General features: G+C 42.0%; 1 protein-coding gene across 1 annotated transcript in view; it reads left to right on the top strand.

The window, feature by feature from the left end:
* The first annotated feature begins 5,528 nt into the window (after window positions 1–5,528).
* LOC135707578 (tetratricopeptide repeat protein 39B-like) overlaps window positions 5,529–22,812 on the top strand; it is a 39,938-nt gene continuing 22,654 nt past the window's right edge. Inside the window, exons 1-2 of the mRNA XM_065229452.1 lie at window positions 5,529–6,673; window positions 20,505–20,536. Of these exons, the coding sequence (XP_065085524.1) occupies window positions 6,623–6,673; window positions 20,505–20,536 (83 nt within the window). The 5' untranslated portion in view covers window positions 5,529–6,622. The remainder of the gene's footprint in view (window positions 6,674–20,504; window positions 20,537–22,812) is intronic.

The following is a 22,812-nucleotide window of genomic DNA, read 5'->3' as shown; positions in this document are numbered from 1 at the left end:
TTACATTATATTTCAATCACTATTCTAAAGGCCGGCAAGCAATGCAAACGTTTTCGGGTTTTTTGACAGATAATGCATGGGCTAACTGTCAAAAAACCTGAAAACGTATCTATTGTGCGCCGGCCTTTAGGGTCCGCGTTTTGTGGTTCGTTGCGTAAGAAGTACTGCTGAGAATTTGTTCGGAAATCCTAGGAATCGGGGACGGTTTGAGTGCGCGGCGCGAGCGAGAGAGTGTCCTGTTGAAGCAACCTATATAATTATATTTACCTGAAAGGGAATTTTCGGTCCGCGAAATTTTTGACTGTGAAAAAAAGAAGGTGAATTTGCAGCAGAGTGAAATCCGCAGTTTCTACGGTCAATAAGCTAAAGGTATAAAAAAAGAAATGTCCGAAAGTGGCTGTATAACAATTATTCACAATAATTCTTCCAGGTTAATGCAAGAATAATTTGGTGATGATAAATCTTCCTAATATGCACTGTTATTTGTCAGTAACTCCACATAATTGTGATTTCAAATCTTCTTCCTTCAAGATGGATGTTTAAGATACACATACTTTGCTAGCTGACAAAAAGGGGTCATTGTTGCACGGCGAATGAGAACGACCAAAATTTGAGTTTAGTTCACTCATAATCGCCAAAAGTGCAGGAACTCAGTCATGAGTAAATTTGTCTCATGGTTTTCTGTGAAAAACCTAAAAAATCTGCCGGAAAATGAGGAAATTTACGACAATTTTATTCAGTCTCGGAGTAGTACCAATAGACTGAGTGAATCCAATCTTTACTTTTCTCAAATTCGGGAATTTTTCCCTGGAAAATCCTGGAAAACCTGGGAAAACATGAGGCAAATTTACTCATCGCTGAGTTGCTGCACTTTATGTGATTTATTTAGGCTTCAGGCAAATCCAAGTATAATGCATGATAACACTGATTCATTTATAACCATGATCGCATCACTTATCAAGGTGAATCCAGATCCAACGAACCCAACTTACTAACAAAATCTCCTTTCCTGTGTCTTTTGTTGGGGTGCAGAGGTAAACACGGCCCAGAAACAACAAAGGTCACTCTAATATTCCTTCCCTACTCCCAGCTGATTGTAAGGACGTGGCCGGCGCCGTTATTGATCTACAAAATATGGAGTCACTGAAACTTGTACAATGAGAATGGACGGTCACTCCCAGCCCCATTCAGTTGATTCATTGTACAATTTCACTGATTCTGATCAATCACGGAGTAGCAACCATTGATATGTGCAGTCAGTCTAAGCTAAGCTATAATGTTTTATCATCCTGATTAATAGTACGTTCAGACTACAGAGTTATAACATGTTATAGCGCTATCTTGATGGTGGTTTCTGTGTTGCAATTATTTGACAACCGTTATAACATGTTATAACTCTGTACTCTGAACGTACTATAAGCTTACTATTCATTTTTGGTTTAAGTCTAGGATTAAGTAAAGATTAATGTTTCCTGAATTAGTTGATTAGTAGTATATATGTATCTGTAGGATTTTATGTTATCTGTTGATACGAAAAGAAGAGATTTTCCGCTCACTTGAGAAGGGGCAAGGTTGGTCCTTCTGAAGTGGGCTTTTCCCTCTTCAATAAATAAATAAACTATCATCTAGGTTTATTTTTAGACTTGTGCAGTTTTACAGGTTTTACTCCGCTCCTTTACAAAGCTGAACTAACTGGTCGAGAAAAGTGATTCATGTGCACTATTATAAAGCCTCTACCAGGGTTGTTAATCGATTACTCGATAACGTCTATGCGAATTTCCCATTGCAGGCGTTAACTAAAAGACGTTATCGAGTTATCGATTAACAACCCTGGCCTCTACTCAGTGATCTTGGTGGTCATGGCATGGTCATGTATAGTTTAAATGTATTTATTTATTTGTTTGTCAGCATCAACATACTCGATATGGTTCCAATGATGGTTTAACTTAAAATTAAAATTAAAGTCATAAGTTAAAACTACAAAACATTAAAACATGATCATTGACTGTTTCCATTTCTGGAGAAGAATGAAGAGAAACGTCTCCGAAGTGTTAGTAGTGGCAGGTGAAAATAGAATACTGATGAAACTCGGTTAAATACTCGCTGTAGTCCGCCTATTGCACCGTTGATTGCATAGTTTGTACTACATAGTGGCATTCTCAGAATAACATTGTTACGAAGCATTCGGGGTTGGACGTTAATGTTTACTTGCTTCAAGATTGCCATGCAATCAATTCTGCCATGTAACGTGTCCGCGAAAAGCAGAGCTTTTGAAGTATCTCTTCTGGTGCGAAGAGGCTCCAAGTCAATCAGCTGGCAGCGACTTTCATAGCTGGGCAAATGAAACGGGTCTCTCCAAGGTAACATTCTCAACGCGAATCGCAGAAAGCGGCGTTGAACGGACTAGACTCTCTCAGTACCATTGTTGTAGTTCGGACTCCAAACCACAGAACAATATTCTAGACTGGAACGTACCAGGGAACAATACAGTGACTTGAGGCAATGGATGTCGAAGAAATTCTTAGCTGTTCTCAAGATAAAACCCAATGTCCTTGACGACTTGTCGACGACGTACGAGATGTGTTGCTTATATGTAAATTGAGAGTTCAGGATGACACCTAGATCTGTTACATGGCTCACACATTCAATAATAGTGTCCCGGAGAGCATAGTGAAAAATAACTGGTTCTTTCTTTCGGGTAAAAGTGATGACTGAACACTTCGCAGGATTTACTGTCATTCGGTTCAAATGGCACCAGCTGGCAAACGCTTCAAACTGACGTTAGAGGAATTGACAATCATCGATCGAGCAGATCCGTAAGTAGATTTTGAGATCGTCTGCATACGATAGTCGTGGACCTTCGATAACTAAATTCACGTCATTGAACTAGAGTAAGAAAATGAACGGTCCCTGATGACTTCCTTGATGTATTCCTGACGTAGCTGCAAAAATGTCGGACTGGCAGTCACCATGGGCTACCACCAACTGACGATCGGCGAGATATGAGCGAAACCATCTCAAAAGATTTCCTCTAATCCCAAGTCTATCCAATTTGGCGATCGCGATGGCGTGATTTATCTTATCGAAGGCGGCAGACAAGTCAGTGTAGATGACGTCTGTTTGTGACCTTTCAACCATACTTTGCGTGATGTACGATGTCAGACACAGTAGATTCGTGGTAGTAGATCGCCCAACAAACAATTTTAGCTGCAGATTAGCTTATACAGCCAAAATTTGCTTTATGCAGCTAATTTTTGCCTGTATAAGCTAAGCTGCAGCTAAAATTGTTTGTTGGGCGACCAGAGGTGAAGCCATGTTGATCTTCACTTAGATACTGCTTGCAATGGGAGAGCAGAGGCGCTATGATGATTAGCTCGAATAACTTCGAAATTGCGCACAACGATGTAATTCCACGATAATTATCCACGTTCCGTTTACTACCCTTTTTATACACAGGGAACATATGCGCAAATTTCCAGTTCGATGGAAAAATGCCACACGATATGGACAATTGGAAAAGATGTTGTAGCGGTGACAGTAAGTTAGCGATATATCACAGACAAACAGACGTAACTCTTCATTGTGTATCTTCGTTCACGCATTTAACGGTTGATTTGAATATTATCAGTTCCGCGAACTACTCGCCGCAGCGCTGGCATCGGATCACTTTGACGTTTCTATACATCCTATAGAACTTTTATGCAATATTGTTTGCGAGTTAGCGAGCAAGCTTGTTTTCCGCGAGAAGCCTGAAAGATGTCGCTACTGAGGTCCTATGTTTTGAGATACTATGTTTTCAATAAAAACTTTTTCAAAGAGTTACGTCTGTTTGTCTGTGGATATATGCTTCTTCAGAAAGACTGAAGGGACACCATCCGGTCTAGGGTTGATAGAAGGCTTTAGTTTTAGTGCGGCATTCGTTATCACTTCAGCGTTGACAACAATTCCACCCAGAGCTTGACCGGAAAGTGGAACGTTGCTTGCTGCTAGAGTCACGTATTCGTTGGTTAAGCTCTCGTCAGAGAGGACACTTGCAAACTTGTTGGAGAAGAAGTGGCAGACTTCCTGTGGAGTGGAAGCGACTTCGCCGTTCAATATCATGGATGATGGTAGACCGGACTCTCTGCGCTGCTCCTTCACGTACTTCCAGAAAGACTTCGGATGCGACTTGAATTTCCTTTGAATCCCTCGCAGATAATGCAAGTAGCATTGACGGCTGACTCGCTTGAACTGATAATTGAGCTTAACGTAGTGAAGTTTCAGTGACATCGTTCGATATTTAGTGAATTTCCTCAACGCGGCTCTCTTGATCGATTTCAGCTTCTTCAATTCGTTCGTCTGCCAAGGGAGGTGCGATGCAATCTGGTGAACGGTCTTAGGTACGTGTCTGTCAATGACATAAGCCAAGACATATGAAAAAGTTTGAGCAGCGGTTTCGACGTTATCAGAATCGAGTATGTTTTCCCAATCAATGCTTGAGAAATAAACTTAATTTTAGGTACCTTTTTCTAACCGAGTAGATTTGTTTACGTCAGTTCAAAGTGTTGGCGTAGCGAAGTTGATAGTACGGTCGTCTTGAGTTCAAGTTCACACACATCGTAAATGAATATGCAGTAAGAGCTTCTCACAACCGTCCCAACAGCCATAAGTCTAGGTTCGCCAGATTTCCTCAGCGCACCAGATAATCAAAACAAACACGATAATCAGACGGCACCCCCCACTCATATTCTGGTGTATTCGAATTACAGCTAACGTGGGTAAACTGATCTTAGCGTGCATGATGGTTTTGATACCAGTTACGATAGTTTTGCTCGTTACCACTCTCGTGGTTAAAACTCTGTATAGTTGAGTTGTTCCGCCCATTTGTCATATTGGTCTATAGACCTTATCCGCATAATTTCATACTCCTGTGTCGTCACCAACACATGCTAGCATGTGTTTACTATCGTCGTTCCCGATCGTAACTAACACACTTAAACCGGAAACGTAAACAACGACTGATAAGCTCCAGAGAGCGCTGTAGGCAAACACTCCCTCGCAAAAGTAACTCGCGAAAAGAGCTTCTGCTGCAGCTGTTCCGTAAACCAAACAGAGTAGCAGTATTTTTATCGCTCTCGGAGCACAAACTGCATCGGCAACAAACGAGAGCATTACTACTTTTCTCTCTCAGCTCAATTACGTCGTGTGTAGGAGAAAGTGGGGCAATGCGGCCACCCACTTAAAAATAACTTAATGAACATAATAGGCCTGCAACATATGTTTTGTAATATATTATATTACAAAAAAATATGTTGCAGGCCTAGTTTACTTTTAATATTCGATTTGTATTCATAGGGCTTGAAACTGTCCATTTGGTTTAAAATTTCCACTGAAATTAGTGACGATTTTCTTAAGGTGGCCAAACTGCCCCCACTTTCCTCTACGTACAAGTGATCTTCTCGCAGAGAGCGCAATCCAATTCAAGTCGGCTTCGGTCGGCGGTGACTAGACCATCATTGGAAAAATTATTTACCTCATTCAGAAAGTGGTGGAGCTGTCAGACGGATCTCTCCTTCCCTGACCCAGCACAATACTGCCGTGGCGGTGGAGGATATATTTTCCTACATTTGCATTGTTGTGCGGGATAGTTTTGATCCCTTTTACTGTTCGGGCACGGAATAGTGAAAATTCGTGAAGCACCGAATGAAAATTTAGGCAGCAAATTCAACCTTGAAGCCAACGGATCATTCGCGTGGGTGTCCGACCGGGCGTAGTGAAAAAAAAAATGAACGAGTGTTGAGTGTGGAAAACTTCAATTAATCAATAGCAAGCGACGCACATACAGTTCGTGTTTTGATTACATAGACGAGTGGCATAGAAGGGGCATTTGGACAATAATAATTAACATAATATCGATTCTGACGGATCAATAATTCACCACGCTAGAGCGCCCGTATTCCTGCTTAACTTTTTCCGCTTCATTCAGTTTTCGCACAGCGAATCATAGGAAAAGCTACGCCAGAAGTGATTTTGACGGGTATCTGCATAATACAAAGCGACTGAAAATAAACAAGCAAATCCAGATTGAAGTGACGATAACCAAAGAGACGTTATGTTATCGACTGTGAACCCTCACGTAGTCTCGGATTAGCATGGAATAAACTTTGCAGTGTAGTCTTCGCCGTCAGCCAATCTTGGAACAAAGTGTCCACCAATCGATAAATGCAATGTAGAGGGTAGCATAAAAAAAAATCAAGTTTGCTTGCTGCGCTTAACCGCTACCGAAAAACGAAAACAGAGCAGTGCTTTGCGATGCAACTCCACTCCGCTGTGGTGTGATATAAATTATGCAATTTTGTGTAATAAAATACAGTGTTGCTTAATTCGGAAGGTACGCGAAACAAAAGAAGCTTAAAACACAAAGTGCAAATGGAATAAAAAGTAAGCCAGTGAAGCCTCAGCAGAATTTGAAGCAACTGACCTGATGGCTGAAAGCTATACCGAAAGCAAAACACGGATCGCAATAAAAAGAAGTTGTAAACACATGCCAAAATAAGACAACGGAGTTTGGGGCAATCGAAATTGGAGGAAATCTGTTAAGCGTGTGGATAGTTCAGGACTGCCATAGCCTAGAATCGACAATATGGCTTTGAGTGCTTCGCAATTTCAAAACATAGAGGATGAGGATGATGATGTAAGTATTTGGTTTATTTAATATAAAGCTTTTAGTGAAAATAATAATTACAATAATTGAACGAACAATTCAATCACGATGCACATCCGGTCCAGTGAGAAACTACTCTATTGACCCTTTGTATCGCTCCGTCATGAATATATCGAACTTTTGTTCAGTGGTTGGTTTTTACTTTGCAATTGCAATCCAAAGACGACGACAACGGCTGACCTTACAAACAATGGGCGACACGTGACTTTTGCTGCGCTCTGTGGCAGTGGATGACGGACACGATGTCCGGCATTGCTGTTAAGGTGATGTGCTGCAAGCATTAACCCGTGTCCGCGGAGAGTTGAACATGCAAAAATAACAGCCATGTGTTTATTGTGGAGTAGGTTGGTTGGTTTCTTCCGCGGTAGTGACGGTGGTGGCATGATAAAACATTAAACAGAAATGGTCATGACGTCGATGGGGGTTGGGTTGGATTCCAGGAAATGTGATGAATATTTAACCAGGTTGTACGTTTGTACAACGTACAGCTTTCGCTATGATACTTGATGTCAGTCATTCATGGAATGTTCAATAATAAACGGAGTCATTTTGTCAGGAAAACTGATTGACGATTCGAGTACAATGATGTTGCTTCCGCAAAATGGACGTAAAGATGGCATTTGAAGGTTTAAATTCATATTACCGACAGCGTTAATGGCCTCTAATCACGTTGCGTAATCCATCAGAAATAGATAAAATGAGTTATTTTGATCGCCATAGTAAAATTCAAGGAAAATTGGTTCTGTTGACTTATTTCTATGTATACAAATGAAATATAAAATATTAAACATGTATTCAACATTTTATGATGGTAATTTTGTAAAATATCGCTAAAGTCGATTTTTGCTCTAATTTATTCTAACTTTTTTTTACAGTAGATAGAGTGACTTCAGTCCCTAGAAATCTTATTGCAATCGTGGGGCTTTTCTAAAGAAAATTAATCAGAAATGGAAGGGGGGGAGCCGTTCTTCACATATTTTCACATTCTAGTGAAAATCAGATAAAATTATTAATTATCTCATTACCCCCTAGTCTTACTTCCGTCTTACTTACATTGGATGGATTTGGAATTTGTTAAAATCAACAAATGATTAGTTAGTGCAATTCATTCAAAGTGTACTTGTAATTTACCACAATCATTACTCCTTATCCAACATAAGATAATAAATTAAGCACTCACGAACAAAGCTGCCTCTGTCTCTAAAAACAGGTTTTAAATCAACCTTCCTCAACGGTATTAAGCAAGTTTTCAGGAGAGCATCAATCATTCAATGAGGTACGAGCGATGACTTTCATTTCAATGTATTATAATTTCACCCGCTTACAGTACACATACAACATCCAGCTCACAGATGCCGAAAGTCAACAAAACAATTTACACTTATTTTGCATGGCATGCGAAAAAAAAGGAAAGGTTCACAACGTGATCCGGTATCTGAGCAATTCCACGCCAACGGACGAATCGATTTTATTTTTCCCTCTCAGAATTCCATGAATCTTCGAATGATTGTTCACTATGGGGCAATACACTAAGTTTGTGACGGAATTTGGCCATTTTTACTCTCGCCTAATTTTTCTAATGGCCTACATGATATTTTTCAAGAAAACATAGCTCGAAAACGGCTCATACAATGAAAATGATGTCTGAAATAAAGTGGTAGAAAAGGGGCGATTCAAATAAGACGTCCACTCTTGAGGAGTGCTAGAGTTTGTGACAGTACGTGTAATGGGTATGGGAATAAACGTGACACAGGGGAAGGAGGATAAAATAATCGAATAACTTGTGGATGTCATATTGCTCTCGCACCACCAATCCGAAGCAAGAGAAAAACTACAAGGTACAGCCCTATGGGGTTGTACGCAATGGTGACGTAGGACTACGTGGTCTTATATAATAAATGGTAATGTGTATCTTTATTGAGCCAGGTATTAATATGAACCATATTTTAATTATTTTCCTTACCTCATTTTTATAGAGTTGGTTGGAAATGCTAACATGAAGCTTTAGTGTGATGATTTATTAGCTAGAGAATGATCTTTAGAAGAGGGTAGGTGGATAGTTCCGTTAGAGTACGGCAGTATGAAAATAGAATAGAATTTGAAAATGAGCGAAGGGCCATTAATGCGACAGTTTTTAAAGATCGACGCACATTTTTGCCTAACCCGTACGATGTACGCGGGGACTTGAAGTATGTCTCCAAGTCCACAGGCAAAAATGTGCGTCCCTCTTTTTGCTCATAAACTGACTGCGGCTGTGGAATAGTTCTAGCGACGTTTTCATCACTACCTAAAGCCCCACGTTGCGAGAGCATTTCCAGTCGATGGTGTGTTATAATGCAGTTCTTCTTTACCCAACTATTGTGTTGCTCCTCCATTTTTATATTTTGATTTTCTGTTCTATTTACTATCGTACAGATTTGTCGTACAAGCAGAAGCAATACTTTTGTGCGCGGAATCTGAAGAAATATTGCTTGGAGCCAATGCCCATGATTGTACTGGGTAATTTTAACATGGACCTCATGAACGAAGGGAACTTGAAGTTCGTCGAGCTCATGAAGAAATCTTTGCACCTGGACATGGATCGTGAGTGGACTTAATTTTCGTTCGCAACGTCCGCCTTGACAGTAAAAAGTATAACTCTTACACGTTAAACCATCGCCCAGTTTTGTCACTTTTCGAGTTCTAGGTTCTTAACTCAGGGTGCTTATCATCTTTGCCAATCTGCACCGTACCGGAGTGTGAGCCAACAGGAAATCCATGCTGTGTTCATCAAAACTCATCTGACAAATCAAACGGCCCTTTTCAAGGTCACTATGCAATAAGGCAGTTCTGTGTCAACCATATAAGATCACCATAAATACTTCTTTGTACGGCTACGCTGGACACGGGTTGACCTGGTGGATGGAAAGGCAGCGCTAGCCTTCATCGCTACGAGAAATGGGCACTCAGAGAGCCCAGTTGCTTCAGGATTAGAAGCTTGGTTGCTACCGTTTTGCTGGTTCCAGGAATTCCATTCATGCCAAGATTAGTAGAATCAATCTCTTTTGAAATTAGTTGGTGGCCCTGAACAGGGCCGTTTCGGATAGGGAATATGAACGAAGCTTAACCTCAGGTGCGTGCCTGACGCTTCAGGTAACAGCGCCACGAATAATGTTTTCCAGCAACACCTTACCTTGAGCACACTCGGGTTTTAGATCAGACCGGAAATACGCTTGACATCACCACGACGAGCCAGACGACGGACGGCGGACTTGGTAATACCCTGTAAGCTATTAAGCAACACAACTGGCTCCTCTTTTGCCGAATCCTTTGCCTTACTTGTCACGTCCAGTCATTGTTTATGCTGTTGTTGTTTCTTCGTGTAAGGTTGAATCGAATGTGACAAGAAATCCTTTTTTTTTTACTTTAAATGATCTTTATTTCTTGAATTTGTGTGGTTTACATGTATAACTTATCAAGTGACACAGATGCGTATTTTCAACTTTAGTTTTTTTGAATTTCAATTATTATTAATTACAGTTCCTAGTCCTATCAGGCCTGTTTTAGAGAATGACCACCTTGGTGGGCTTAGTTTGTTTTAAATTGAAAAAGACTACTATTTACAACTACAACTAACCTACAACTACTATATACACCTAACCTACTATATACAAATTGCTTATCAAAGCATGTTCTGATAAAATACATTTTTGTGCAAATTTAGTTTGAATTTCGTTAATTCTGGAATCTATTTTGGAATCTATTTTGGCAATGCCTGCCTCTTCGTGTAAATTTGTTATTCTAGTGTCGATCTAGATCAAGTACCATCCTCAGCACTCTATTCTGAGCGACCTGAATTTTGTTCCTATGAGTCTGTGCACATGATTCCCACACCGGAGCTGCGTAGAGGATCGCAGGGCCTATGATTTGTTTGTAGACAGTCATTTTGTTCACCCTTGAGAGGCGGGATCTGCGGAAAATCAACTGATACAGACACCTTACCAAGGTAGAACACTTGACTACAGTTTTCTCTACATGCGAACGGAAGAGGAGCTTTTCATCGAACAACATCCCGAGATAGGTTACTTCGGCAGACCACTCAACCCTTGTGCCATCCATGATTACAGTACAAGATGGAGCCGGTTTCAGTTTGGGCGATTGCCGATGGAGGAACATGATCGCTTGTGTTTTGGAGACATTGATTTTGATTTTCCACGTGGTGGCATAATCAGCAAAGGCGTTAAGGCATCGTGAAATTTGTTCGTTATTCCGCGAGGCATCCTTCCTTTGACGGCTATTGTGGTATCATCTGCGAACAGGAAAAACACGCAACCGTCTCCGAGGGGAGGAATGTCGGAAGTGTAGATGCTGTAAAGCAAGGGGCTCAGCAGACTGCCTTGCGGGTCTCCTGCTGGGATGGAAAACGTGTCGGAAAGACAACCATTCAACGATGAGGTGATTTTAACCAGATGTAATGGGAAGTTGAAGTTACAAAGCTTGTACACAAGTCCGTCATGCCAAACATTGTCAAACGCCTTTTCAACGTCTAACAAGGCCATGGCTGTGGACTTGGATACAGCTTTGTTACTTCGGATGTTATTCATCACCCGTACTAGCTGATGATTGGTGGAGTGCCCCTTTCTGAATCCAAACTGTTCCGGAAGGAGAATGTTATTTTCCTCGACAAACTTGAGCAAACGATTGAGAATGAGTTTCTCGAACAATTTGCTCAGCGCTGAAAGGAGGCTGATTGGTCTGTAGCTTGAAGGCAATGATTTTTGCTACTTTCCAGATGCTTGGAAAGTAGTGCAGTTCCAAACATCTGTTGAAGATTGCGGTTAGAAGAGACTGCACTTTCATGCTGAGTCTCTTCAAGATCAAGTTGAATATACCGTCAAACCCGGAAGCCTTCATGTTCTTGGTGCATTTCAGCGCTGAGCAAATTTGTTGTACTGTAATCATATCCGCCGGAGGCACGACACAAGGTTTTGAACGCATTGCGCAACCTGATAATCGAGCGGACTTTGGATAGTCGAGCCAAGCAAATGCGATGAAGCGACATGCTCGCCGATCGCATTTGCTTTCTCCTGTGGGGTGATTAAAAGCCGATCGTCATCATTTTCGACTCTGAGAGGTGGAATGGGTTTGGGATGAGTTTTCAGGACCTTGGCTACCTTCCAGAATGGTCTGGAGCGGTCGTCCAGATTCTGGACAACACGCCCGAAACTTTCATTTCGGAGTGAGTCCATTCTGGAAGCAATCTGTCTGTTCAGATCAGCCGTTTCACGTTTTTTGCCCAGATCTCCAGTCCTCTGAAACTGGCGTCTACGAACATTTCTCAGGCGAATCAAAAGTTGGGTGTGGGAATCAATGGCAATAAACTTACCCCTCACAGGAACTCGTCGGACGCACGCCTCGTCAGCCACGGTTATGGCTTGGTGGAGTCCCTCCAACGCTCGGTCGATGTCCTCCACGGTGTCAAGCGGCGGGTTGTCGATGATGTGCCTGTCTACCACGCGTCCAAACTGGGCCCAGTTAATGCGATGGTAGTCCTTGCGCAGGCTTGAAGCAGGAGCCACGTTGCAGCCCAGTTCAGCCACCACCGGTTGGTGGTCGGAGCTGAGTTTGTTCAAGGCTACCGGCTTGGACAAGCCGATATTTGTCAGGAACAGGTCTAGCGTCGATGGGTTGCCCGCTGGTGAGATGAATATTGGTTCATCCCAAAACCAAACGGAGTACAGCCCATGTTGTGAGTGGTCGAACAGGAGACGACCGTTCTGGTTCTGCTGGTAGTTCCGCCAGGCGAGCGTTTAAATCTCCTCCAACTACAAAGCGGGAACCGGTACGGGTGATGGTGGACAGGTCCTTCTTGAATTTAGCCGCTAGTCCACTGCTGGCGGCACATTGTCGAGGGCAGTAGACGGCGATGAACATGACGTATCCAGTCGACGATTCCACCAACACACCAAGGGCCTCGATGATAGAGGTGCGGGTATAGGACAGAGTGTGGTATTTTATTCCTTTCTTGACGACGACCGCAACACCCCCCCTAGAGCTGGTACGATCAAGCCGAATAATGTTATGGTCAGGCAACCAGAAGCTGTCGCCGGACATTAGATGGGTCTCGGTTAGAAGGCCCACGTCGATGCTGTGCTTGCGGAGGAAGTCGGCAAGCTCAATCTGTTTTGCTCTTACAGAGCAAGCATTCCAGGTGACGATAGTTAGCGGTTTAGACACCATACTGGATGATGAACTTACCGAGCACTTGGATCTGTTCGGGCTTATTGCGGCACTTACGACACTATTTTAACGACACGGCTCCATCCGCAGGGCAGTCAGAAGTGGCGTGTTCGTGAGCGCAGTTGCTGCAGCGTGGCGTGGCAGTTGCGAGTGCCGTGTCCAAAGTTCAGACATCGTTGGCACTGGGTCACATCGCGATGGCCTCCACGGTATGGCTCTCATCGTATGATTATGGAGTAAATTGAGCGGATAGCCTGCAGCGCATTCAGCGTCACCGTTCCCTTCTGGAAGTGCACCAGGAAATCCGGGTACGTCTTCACGTTTTCGTCTCTCCTCGTCATCCGAAAGACAGCTATTGGGGCCAGCTTGTACCTGTTGATTTCAGCTTCGATCATCTTGAAGTCGAAGTTTGGTAGACCCCTGATGACTACCTTGAAGGGCTTCTCACCGGGGATGTCATGCGTGAAGAATTCCGCCTTGGAATCCTTCAGATATTTAACGGCCATCTCGTACTCCGCTTTCGTACGGAGCATCATCTTGGTGCCGATCCTGCCGAGCTTAAACTCAGCTGCAACGCCCAGCGATGAGAGATCGCCAATCAGCGTGTTGAGTGGTACTTGCTTCACCACCAGTAGAGCAGTGGAGGAAGCTTGACTTTCGCCGCACTCGGGCCGGCAGAATTCTCGGTTTCGACGGCGTCGCCGAAATCACCGATGTCGCTGGTGTTCGTCGCGGTTACATCGTCGCGTCCGCTCGTACCATCGGACTGTCCTTGATTCTTCTTCCTCTTTTTCGTCCGCTTCACCGGGACTGGGTTGGTATTCCCAACATCGGTGGGAAGAGTAGCGTACCTATTTGAGGTAGGTACCGAGCTACCCTGACCACTGTTCTTCTTCTCCGCTTGGTCACGAAGTCTGCTGTTTTCCTATCACGCGATGCGACCGACACTACTGACGACACGACGTGCAGTATATCTGCGAACGTTTGTAACAAACTATAGGTTTATCGAACAACTCGACAGAGCGAGCAAAGACCGAACTGTACTGCTTGACGATCAAGCAGAGAATGATGACGTGACAAGAAATTAAAATTTTCGGCTTTTTTATACCTACTTGAGGGTTAAATTCTTCTTGTTGTTGTGTACTTGTTCTTTCATCGTTTATGATTGGTGGATGTATCCACATCGAATAATGGCCGCACCAAGCAGACCGCTCTTAAGTCCACCGGAGGAAAGGCTCCTCTCAAACAGATGGCCACCAAGGCCGCTCGCAAGAGTGCTCCAGCCACCGGAGGAGTGAAGAAGTCTCATCGCTACCGGCCAGGAACTGTCGCTCTGCGTGAGATCCGTCGTTACCAGAAATTGACCGAGCTGCTTACTGCAAGTTGCCTTTCCAGCGTCTGGTCCGTGAAATCGCCCAGGACTTCAAGACCGATCTGCGCTTCCAGAGCTCGGCCGTTAATGGCCCTACAGGAATCCAGCGAGGCCTATCTGGTCGGTCTGTTCGCCATCCACGCCAAGCGTGTCACAATTATGCCAAAGCACATTCAGCTGACTCTTCGTATTTGTGGTGAATGCTCTTAATTTCTCCGTCGAAATCTAACAAAACCGGCCCTTTTCAGAGCCACTAAAAGGTTCCACAAGAGAGTTGGGAAGGAAATTTCTGCTGCTTACAACTGATCGCATCACAGTGAATCCTGATCTAAAAATTGCAACCAGCAAGTGCCCTAGAACCAAAAGCGGTGCCATGCTATGACGATGACTGTAAGGGGCTTAGAAGCAGAAGGGTGAAAGCCAATTCTCTTTATCGATTTCCTCTTTTGTGATGACCATGGCTTCCTATTTCGCACTATTTCTGCTATGCTCTTCTATCATCCACAACAACAAACGTATCAATGAATGTGGTTGCCGTCGAGTTAACGTTATCTGACCGTGCACTTTGTAGTTGCTCCTCCGTGAATGATCAGAACTAATCCACTTGCACAGAGAACTACATAGATGGTGCATGGGATAAGCTTTCCATCTTCAATGTACAAGCACATTAATTCAATCTATAGATCAATTCTCAGCGCCGGCCACGTCCTCACGGTCTTTTGGGGAGTGAAGGATGATTAGTTCCAATGAGGTACAGTACCGAGGTGTCACTACTTGCTCTGAGTATGGAGCTTATATGGCAATCACAATTCTCGATGAACATTTCAAATGGCCCTATCTGCTTTGATCGATTCTCATCATCGACTTTCTCTTTTCATAACCACTACTATGAAAACAGATTTTGCGCTAATTCTACCGCATAGTTTGATAAATGAGGTTCTTATCTAGCATCCAAAACGTTAAATACAACAGGGAAAGGTTTTGCAGCTGAATTATTGACGAAAGAGGAAGTCGATGAAGAGAACCGTCAGGCGGTTAATTATTGTAAGCTTTTCTAGCTTTGAATCTATGTTCATGTTTACTTCCTGTATGTTGGTAGAATTAGAGCCATCGTGATGCTGAAAGTCTTCCCATCCAGAATTGTCCAGAGAAACCTTTTCGTAACTCTGTTGTCCCTGGCAATGGTTTCACAAGCTCGATTGCCTCTAGCAGTACATCCATATTTGAATTCGAACCGTCGCAAATGTCATTACTTCCAGTCTTCTCTAACACTGATCGATCATCGGAAGCAGTACCTTGCCCAACTCCTTCCGCTCTTTCCTAATGTACCGTTGCTGACGGTCACTACTGTCTGCTTCAGGAGCTTCCGGAGTGCGGATAGTTGGAACAGCTGAAATAACAGAGATGATTTTTGTTATTTTTTATAAAGCTGAGAAAATAAAAATGCCTTACCATCTTTTACCAAAATATTCCGCCCGTAATTGACCAGTGTCCGCTGGGTACTCGCATTGTTTGCGTATGCTTCTGGACCAAATGCTGAGAGCAGACTTGTAGGGAAATTCCAGGATCTTGACAATACCCGAGAATTTGAGCCATCTCGCTCGATTCTTGGGATCTTTCGAGAACGTATGGAACCTTACAAAAAAGTCACTTTTTTCGCTTTCCCCTTCGTGATTCCGCATGTATTCACTGCGCACTATGGCATTTCAGTAATATTCAACGAGCGCTTCAGGAATTAACCGGTTTTACTCGATAAAACCACAGAAAACTAAAAAAAAATGTTTTCTCTTCGAAGCTTTTACCTTTCAAAACGTAAACACAAGTAATGACGTAGGCAAGCTGTGTACTGTGTGTTTGTATTTGTGACATCTTTTTATCATACTATCTGTTCACGCACACCATCTTACGGAACTGCTTCACCTCGGTACTGTACCTCATTGGATTAGTTCGACGTCCGGTTGTTACTAGAGTCCGAGAATACCTCTACATCTCCACGACTGTCTCGGGACGGATAGTTGTGTTAGTGAGGTAGGTTATTTTTAGATCAGGATTCACTGTAGTAAACGATGCGATCGGTTGAAGCAGAATTTGTTTTTATTTAAATCTAGTGGGGATAGAATAAAGCAAAGTGAAAATTTGCAAGGAAGGGGACAGGCCTGGGATTGAACTCCCTACCTTCTGCTCAGTAAGCAGAAACGGTAACCACTGAACTACCGAACCTCGTCGTAATGCTACATCGACATGTTTCGTCTAGGAATGATTCTCTGATGACTGTGTTGGGGAAGCAGCATATGCATGTACGTAATTGGTGGATTTGTTAGTTAATTCGACGCTTTTGGGCAATGCTGGACATTTACCACTTTTTTCAATAGTTTCTTGTTGAAAATCAACATTCGGAAGCATTGTCAATCAACATTCGCATGCGTAGCCATATTTCTGATCGAATGGTGATAAAATTATTGAAATTGGACCAGGGGCAGCTGAGTTATTAACGTTCAAAATCTTTCACAATTTTGTTTCATGTTCCATTTTCGGTTTTCACAAAGTGTACCCCCATATAGAAATCACAGACGTAGTCCTACGTCAAAAAAAAAACACAACATTTAATCCGACGAAAAGTATGCCCGCAACCGGTGTCACCCGTATTCATCTGATTCTTTTCCCGGTTGTTCTCGTCCAGCACCACAAATGCTTCCAAGTAGGACTTCGCAGTATGCAGCAACAGATCGCAAAATCCGTCATGTTTCCTTTCGTTTCTCCGTTGTGCGCTGTACCAAATTACGAAATTCGGGTACCACGAACGGATGACGTTTCGTTTTGGTTGTATAATCTGTTTATTTTCGAAGTGTCAAATTTAAGTGAAGATCCACGAAATGAAACTCAGCCCTAGTGCCGCTGAGTTCATTGTCCGCAGTGAACAATTATGCGAAATTTCATGGAATTCTGAGAGGTAAAATCTAAAATTTGTTTATGTTTTCGCTATTTAGCCTGGAACTGCTCTGGTAAGAGTAGTGTTAGTATCTCCCTACTACACACACGTCGGTAGATCAGGCACCGCCAAATACTTGAATGCATGTAATAATGTGACGTCTTGGAATTCCCATTCGCTCGCTTTCAGCGTACGTCAAGATCCGTTCATTCGACTGACTGCACTGAACTGCTTGCTATCCGTATCAGTCGGTCTGATCGGTTAAGCCTTGTCTAATGCTAATCACGGTGGGATAATCTAACCTCTGAACCAGCCATTTATGCCAGCGTGTGTGAAATAACATTGTTTTGAGCTCACCTAGCTAATAAAGTGCTGAAACGCAACGTTTACTCCCATCAGGAATCACTCAAGATGTAGATTGCTCATGCAAATTAGATGCTTTTAACCTTCCGTTCAAGACTGGAACGTGTTATCAACAACATTCAGGAGTTTGAGTGACTTTACAAACACTGGATCTGGCCCATTTGTTACTCAACGTTCGCACGTGCGCAACGAGTGGCGACCTCAGTATATTCTAGTATCTGCGTTATCTGCTCTCGACGATTGCAATTCTCTCCTTATCGACAGGAAGATGATTTACACAAAAAATGTGACGCTAGTTCGTTTGTTTGGATTGTATTCTGAATGATCCAGATATGACAGGGAATTATCACTAGACCAATAGTAATAAAGGCACCCCATGGAAACCGATCGAAGCAATTCAAGCATAACTTTTCAAAAGGACGTAAGTCGCAAAAATAAACAAATCGATATTTTGCATCTAACCGAATATAAAATACATGCTTTTCCTACGAGTTAATGAAAAACAAGGTTTTAAATTGTAATGCATTATGGAGAATATATTTAATGAATGCCCTATGTGACCTTCTTTCATTGTTTTTAAAATGGTGTTGATACACCCTTTTATTGTCAACATGACTTAACTGTTAAAATTTGATGATAACACAAAAACTGCAGATACGCTCACAGTGAAGCGTCGTATGTGAAAAAACAAAGCAACCACTATCAATCAGCAAATGCGTCAAGTTTGTATGTTTATTTTTGTATTTCCGGGAGTCTATTATTTCAAAAGTATTCTAATAAAATTGCACTTTAATCTTGACTTTAATATTGAACTTCACATACCAATCTGACCAGCGCTTTCTTAATACGAAAAACACAAAACGTATAACATCTGACGGCACATAATGCGGTGACCCTCTCATCTCCGCTGTTAACATTGATTATTTCACAACTCTGGGGAGTTATGTGAATAAACCAACAAACCGACAATTCCACAATGCTTTTCGAGCTGCCGACGTATCTTCACTGCAAAACAAAAACCGGTGTATCTGATTTGACGTATGTGAAAACCCTTCAGTCAAATAGACGAATCATGCAGGGTGTATGTAACAATCAAGGTGTGATACCGACGAATAAATCAGGGTGTATGTGAGTAGTACACAAGTAAAAGGTGTATGATTTTGTTTTATCAAAAGTCTTGTCCGTGTTTGCAAAACTCTACATTTTTCACAATTCTCTTAAACGCTATCCCTTTATCCATCTAATAGCACAAACAGATTTAAAAAAATAGCATTAACTTTTAAATAGCATTTAATAATCTCATATAAACATTGCTATCCAATGTTTCTAATTTCCTATCAATGTTACATACGTCCTTTTGAAAAATTATGCTTGAATTGCTGTCGCTGACTGTGTTCTGTTTGAAGCCGGAGCATGGCATGCTGCTGCTGCTGCAAATATGATAATGAATATGACTGCCTCTAACAAGTTCGAGGATGGGCCAATGTTAGAGCGCTATTAGAGCATGCGTGAGGAAATTATCGCGTTTAGTTGCCATACCGGTTTGATTTACGGAAGTTAGATTCCGGGCACGGAACTTGTAAATTACAGAATGCAATATGAGGCAGACTGCTCTTAGTGTAATTGCACTAACCTGTACACCTACGGACCAATGAACTGACGTTTTCAGTGTTTATAAATAGCTCCGTGCATATTCAAATTATACAAAAAATGCCCAATCATTTCCTTACGAGTCGAAGTGTATGTATATCTCTCCATTTCCGATCATTTCTAGTGGCTTATCACCTAACATGTGTCGTTGCTGTATCCATATCCAATCGGTTGATTCTTCCAATCGAATATGGATTCAAGAGTTGCTTTGTCATGAGACTGTCATCACCTGGACTTTTATCGCAGTACCGTTAAAAGGGCGTACTTTGGCTGCAAGCTTTTCGATTATTTACTATGGGTCAATGTAAATGTAGTGAGGAGAGAAGGTTCAGAGAACGTCCTATGCATGATGTCACGAACTCGAAAGCTAATAAAAGAAGCAGCCGTACCTAATCCCATTATGTGAACCATGTTGACATACTCTGTCGCGGTTGCTTCAAGTTCGCCTCTTTTCGAAAAACAGTGTACGGCAATGAAGTCACGTGTAAACCGCGATCGTGTAGCCTCCGACAGCACATTCTAATCGAATCAATTGCTCAGCTGCAATTGAAGAAAGCGACCAAATCCGGTATGATGAAATCGCATATGAAATGATACAATTCAATTAGGCATACAATGCAACATAAACTAGCCAATAGCGTGTTCGACGCTTATCTGTTACACTCAAGCCAATTCAACGCAGACGTTTTATAGGGGAAGCTTATGCTCTGTTTATACGCACCCCCACCTTGGTTGACACAAATGGACGCAGTTTTTCGTCGACCATCAAGCGAACGTTGTTAAATTGTGGGTCTTCTCTGCCCATTATCAGAGCTATCACTACACGCACTATTTCAACAGTAGCAGGTAGGGCGTTTCCTTCTACTATTGCTCCGTCTGCTTCTCCAATCTTGATGGGGACCATATTATCCGAACTGGACAGTAGTTAGTCAGCATTTTGAAAGCTATTTGCGGATTGGTTTCTGTTTTATGCTGCAGGCCTTGATTTGTTCGGTGCTGAAGATGTATAGGAAGTTCGATAGTATCGTGACTAGTCAACGCTGTGATGATTTTAATTTCGATATAAACTGGACGAACCTGCTGATAAAGTAAAGCCTGCAAACAAGAGCCGCGAGGAAGGTGTGTTCCACAATCGTTTTTCGACTGGAGTGTTTACGCTTGGAAAATATAATTTGTTTGATACTACATTGTCACTACTGTTGAAATTAATGATAACACCCACATTTTTACCACCCATTTCTAAAACGTTCTTTCTTTTATTATTACAGTTTCAGGATGCATGTGACATGGATGGTGCTGCGTAAGTATCATGATTTTCTATAGACAACATTTCAGGTGCCACGTCAGGACGGAAATTGCCTTTTTGATTCTAATAATATGGCATTGAACATAGAGTTACGAATTTTATATTGGCATGTCTTTGCTTAGACTGGTTGTTACTGTGATCAGAATCAGTGTAATTGCCCAATGAATCAACTGTTTGTGGCTAGGAGTGACCGTCCATTCTCATGGTACAAGTTCCAGTAACTCCAAATTTTGAAGTTCAATGTTCAGGCCCTTGCAGTCAGGTGTGAGCGGGGAAGGAATATTAGGCCGCTGCCATAGTGTGAGGGAAGAGGCGCGCGAAGCTTGAAATCGAATTTAAGGAATCATATCAATAATAGGAATCCTTTTGTATAGAACGCTAAGCGCGCCTCTTTGCTCCCACTATGGCAGCGGCCTTAGAGTGGCCCTTGTTGTTTTGGAGACCGTATTTACCTGTGCGTTCCCAAAAAGGTCACACGAGTGGAGATTTTGTTAGCATGTAATGTTCCTTGCATCAGAATTCATCTAAATTCACGTGATTTAGATATTTACGATCTTTTGAAGCCACGAAGATTGTGCAAATGCAAATACTTGGACCGTATCAACTCAGTAATGCTAAGAGACCTGGGGTAAAACTTACGTACTTCTGCAAAAGCAGTGAGCAAAACCGGTCATCCCTAGGCCACCGAGCCCGTACCATCGAAAAATTACGAACGATGATCGAACGATCTCGGCGATATGAAGCTATAGGCCTTTTTAATGCACCACCAACGTAGAGTGCGCCACGCGAGTTCGAGAAGAAACGTCAACCAAACCGTTTGTTTACATCAGAATAACTATTTTTCACAACGCAAATTAAAACATTTTTCATTGAACATCTTGCCAATTTCCATCGGTAATTGTCTTATTGTACGATTTTCTTCAGACCTAAACTGATTTGTACCTTAACTATTCACACACGAGGGTTTTTAGCGGAATGCTTAAATAAAACAGCAAAAAAGGGTTACATTCCATTTAATTCCACTTAATCAATTGTGGTATCCATGACAGATACGTATTTCGACTACAATGTGCAGTCTTCTTCAGTGGGAACCGTGGGAAGTGACCAGACACGTCCGATGACGACTTCTCCGGTGTTAGACAAATGACTGGACGATTAGGAAGTCATCTGTCATAGTCACCCACCGGGGACGTAACGTTTCATTGGTGGGTTTGATTTCGGGGCAAAAATTGCAGAGTAGATTTGGAAACAGTTTATAACAGGATTGTTCTACCGCGGCAGGAAATGGTTGGCTACGGGAAGGGTAATCATACAGTAGGTTGTAAAGTTTATTAGAACAAACTGAACTCTTCCGGCATCGTAGTGCAGCATTTTGTATAACGTAAATAAATCACAACTCATCAAGGAAACGTACTGATTTTTTTTTTCTAGCTCAATTTTTTTCATCATTATGAATTTTTACCCAGCATAGAATGAGAAATAAATTAAATGCAGATTGAAACATGTTCATCGACCATAGATACAGCCATTTAAAAACGCAAGTTTTAAAAATATTGTTGATGTTGTGTACAAGACACAACCGCATAGTTGCCGTAGACTACGATAAGCTGTTTAATGAAATTCTCGGGCTTAGTCTTGATAGTGATTTAAAATACAGTAGAAGTAATCTATGATTTCAGTCATATGTATATAATTTGGATTTCATACTTAGTAAAACTTGGGTAATTTCAGGCCCTCATACAAATCCGAATACATATTTTACTACATTTGGTTCCTGGGTGAGCAATTTTGGCTCTATTTTATGAGACATTTCGTAATTGATCGTGAATATCACATTGTTGTCTTTAAAGGTTTCGTGTGGTTTGTTGTCGCACATGCATCATTTTGCATAATAATACAGGGCATTTCTGTGGTGAATAAAAAAAGTGATTTCCCTATCAATCACGGATTACAAATTCCAGAACTTAGCACAAATTAGCGTTGTAAGTCCCTCCTACTTGGAGAATTATGTAATGGAACTACTTGCTATTCTCCAAGCTTATCTATAAATATAGGAACCATCTGATAATTTCAGTGCTTGGGACTGAAATCTGTAATCTGTGATAGGGAATTCATTTTTTCCCACCACAGAAATAACCGCTGCGAGTCACCGCCGTCCTATGTGAAAATGAACGGAGGAACGACAGCAGCGCTGTTTTATAACTTTTCAGGTTCAAACGTGCAATCAAGTGGTACTCAATTATGAAGACTGGGTTTGGGGAAAACGATTA

Source organism: Ochlerotatus camptorhynchus, unplaced genomic scaffold (genome assembly GCF_037179485.1).
Source record: "Ochlerotatus camptorhynchus isolate MF236.1 unplaced genomic scaffold, CSIRO-AGI_Acam_v1.1 ptg000314l, whole genome shotgun sequence".
NCBI classification, from domain to species: domain Eukaryota; kingdom Metazoa; phylum Arthropoda; class Insecta; order Diptera; family Culicidae; genus Ochlerotatus; species Ochlerotatus camptorhynchus.
The sequence above is the reverse complement of the archived record's forward strand: the minus strand, read 5'-3'. Positions and strand labels throughout refer to the sequence as shown.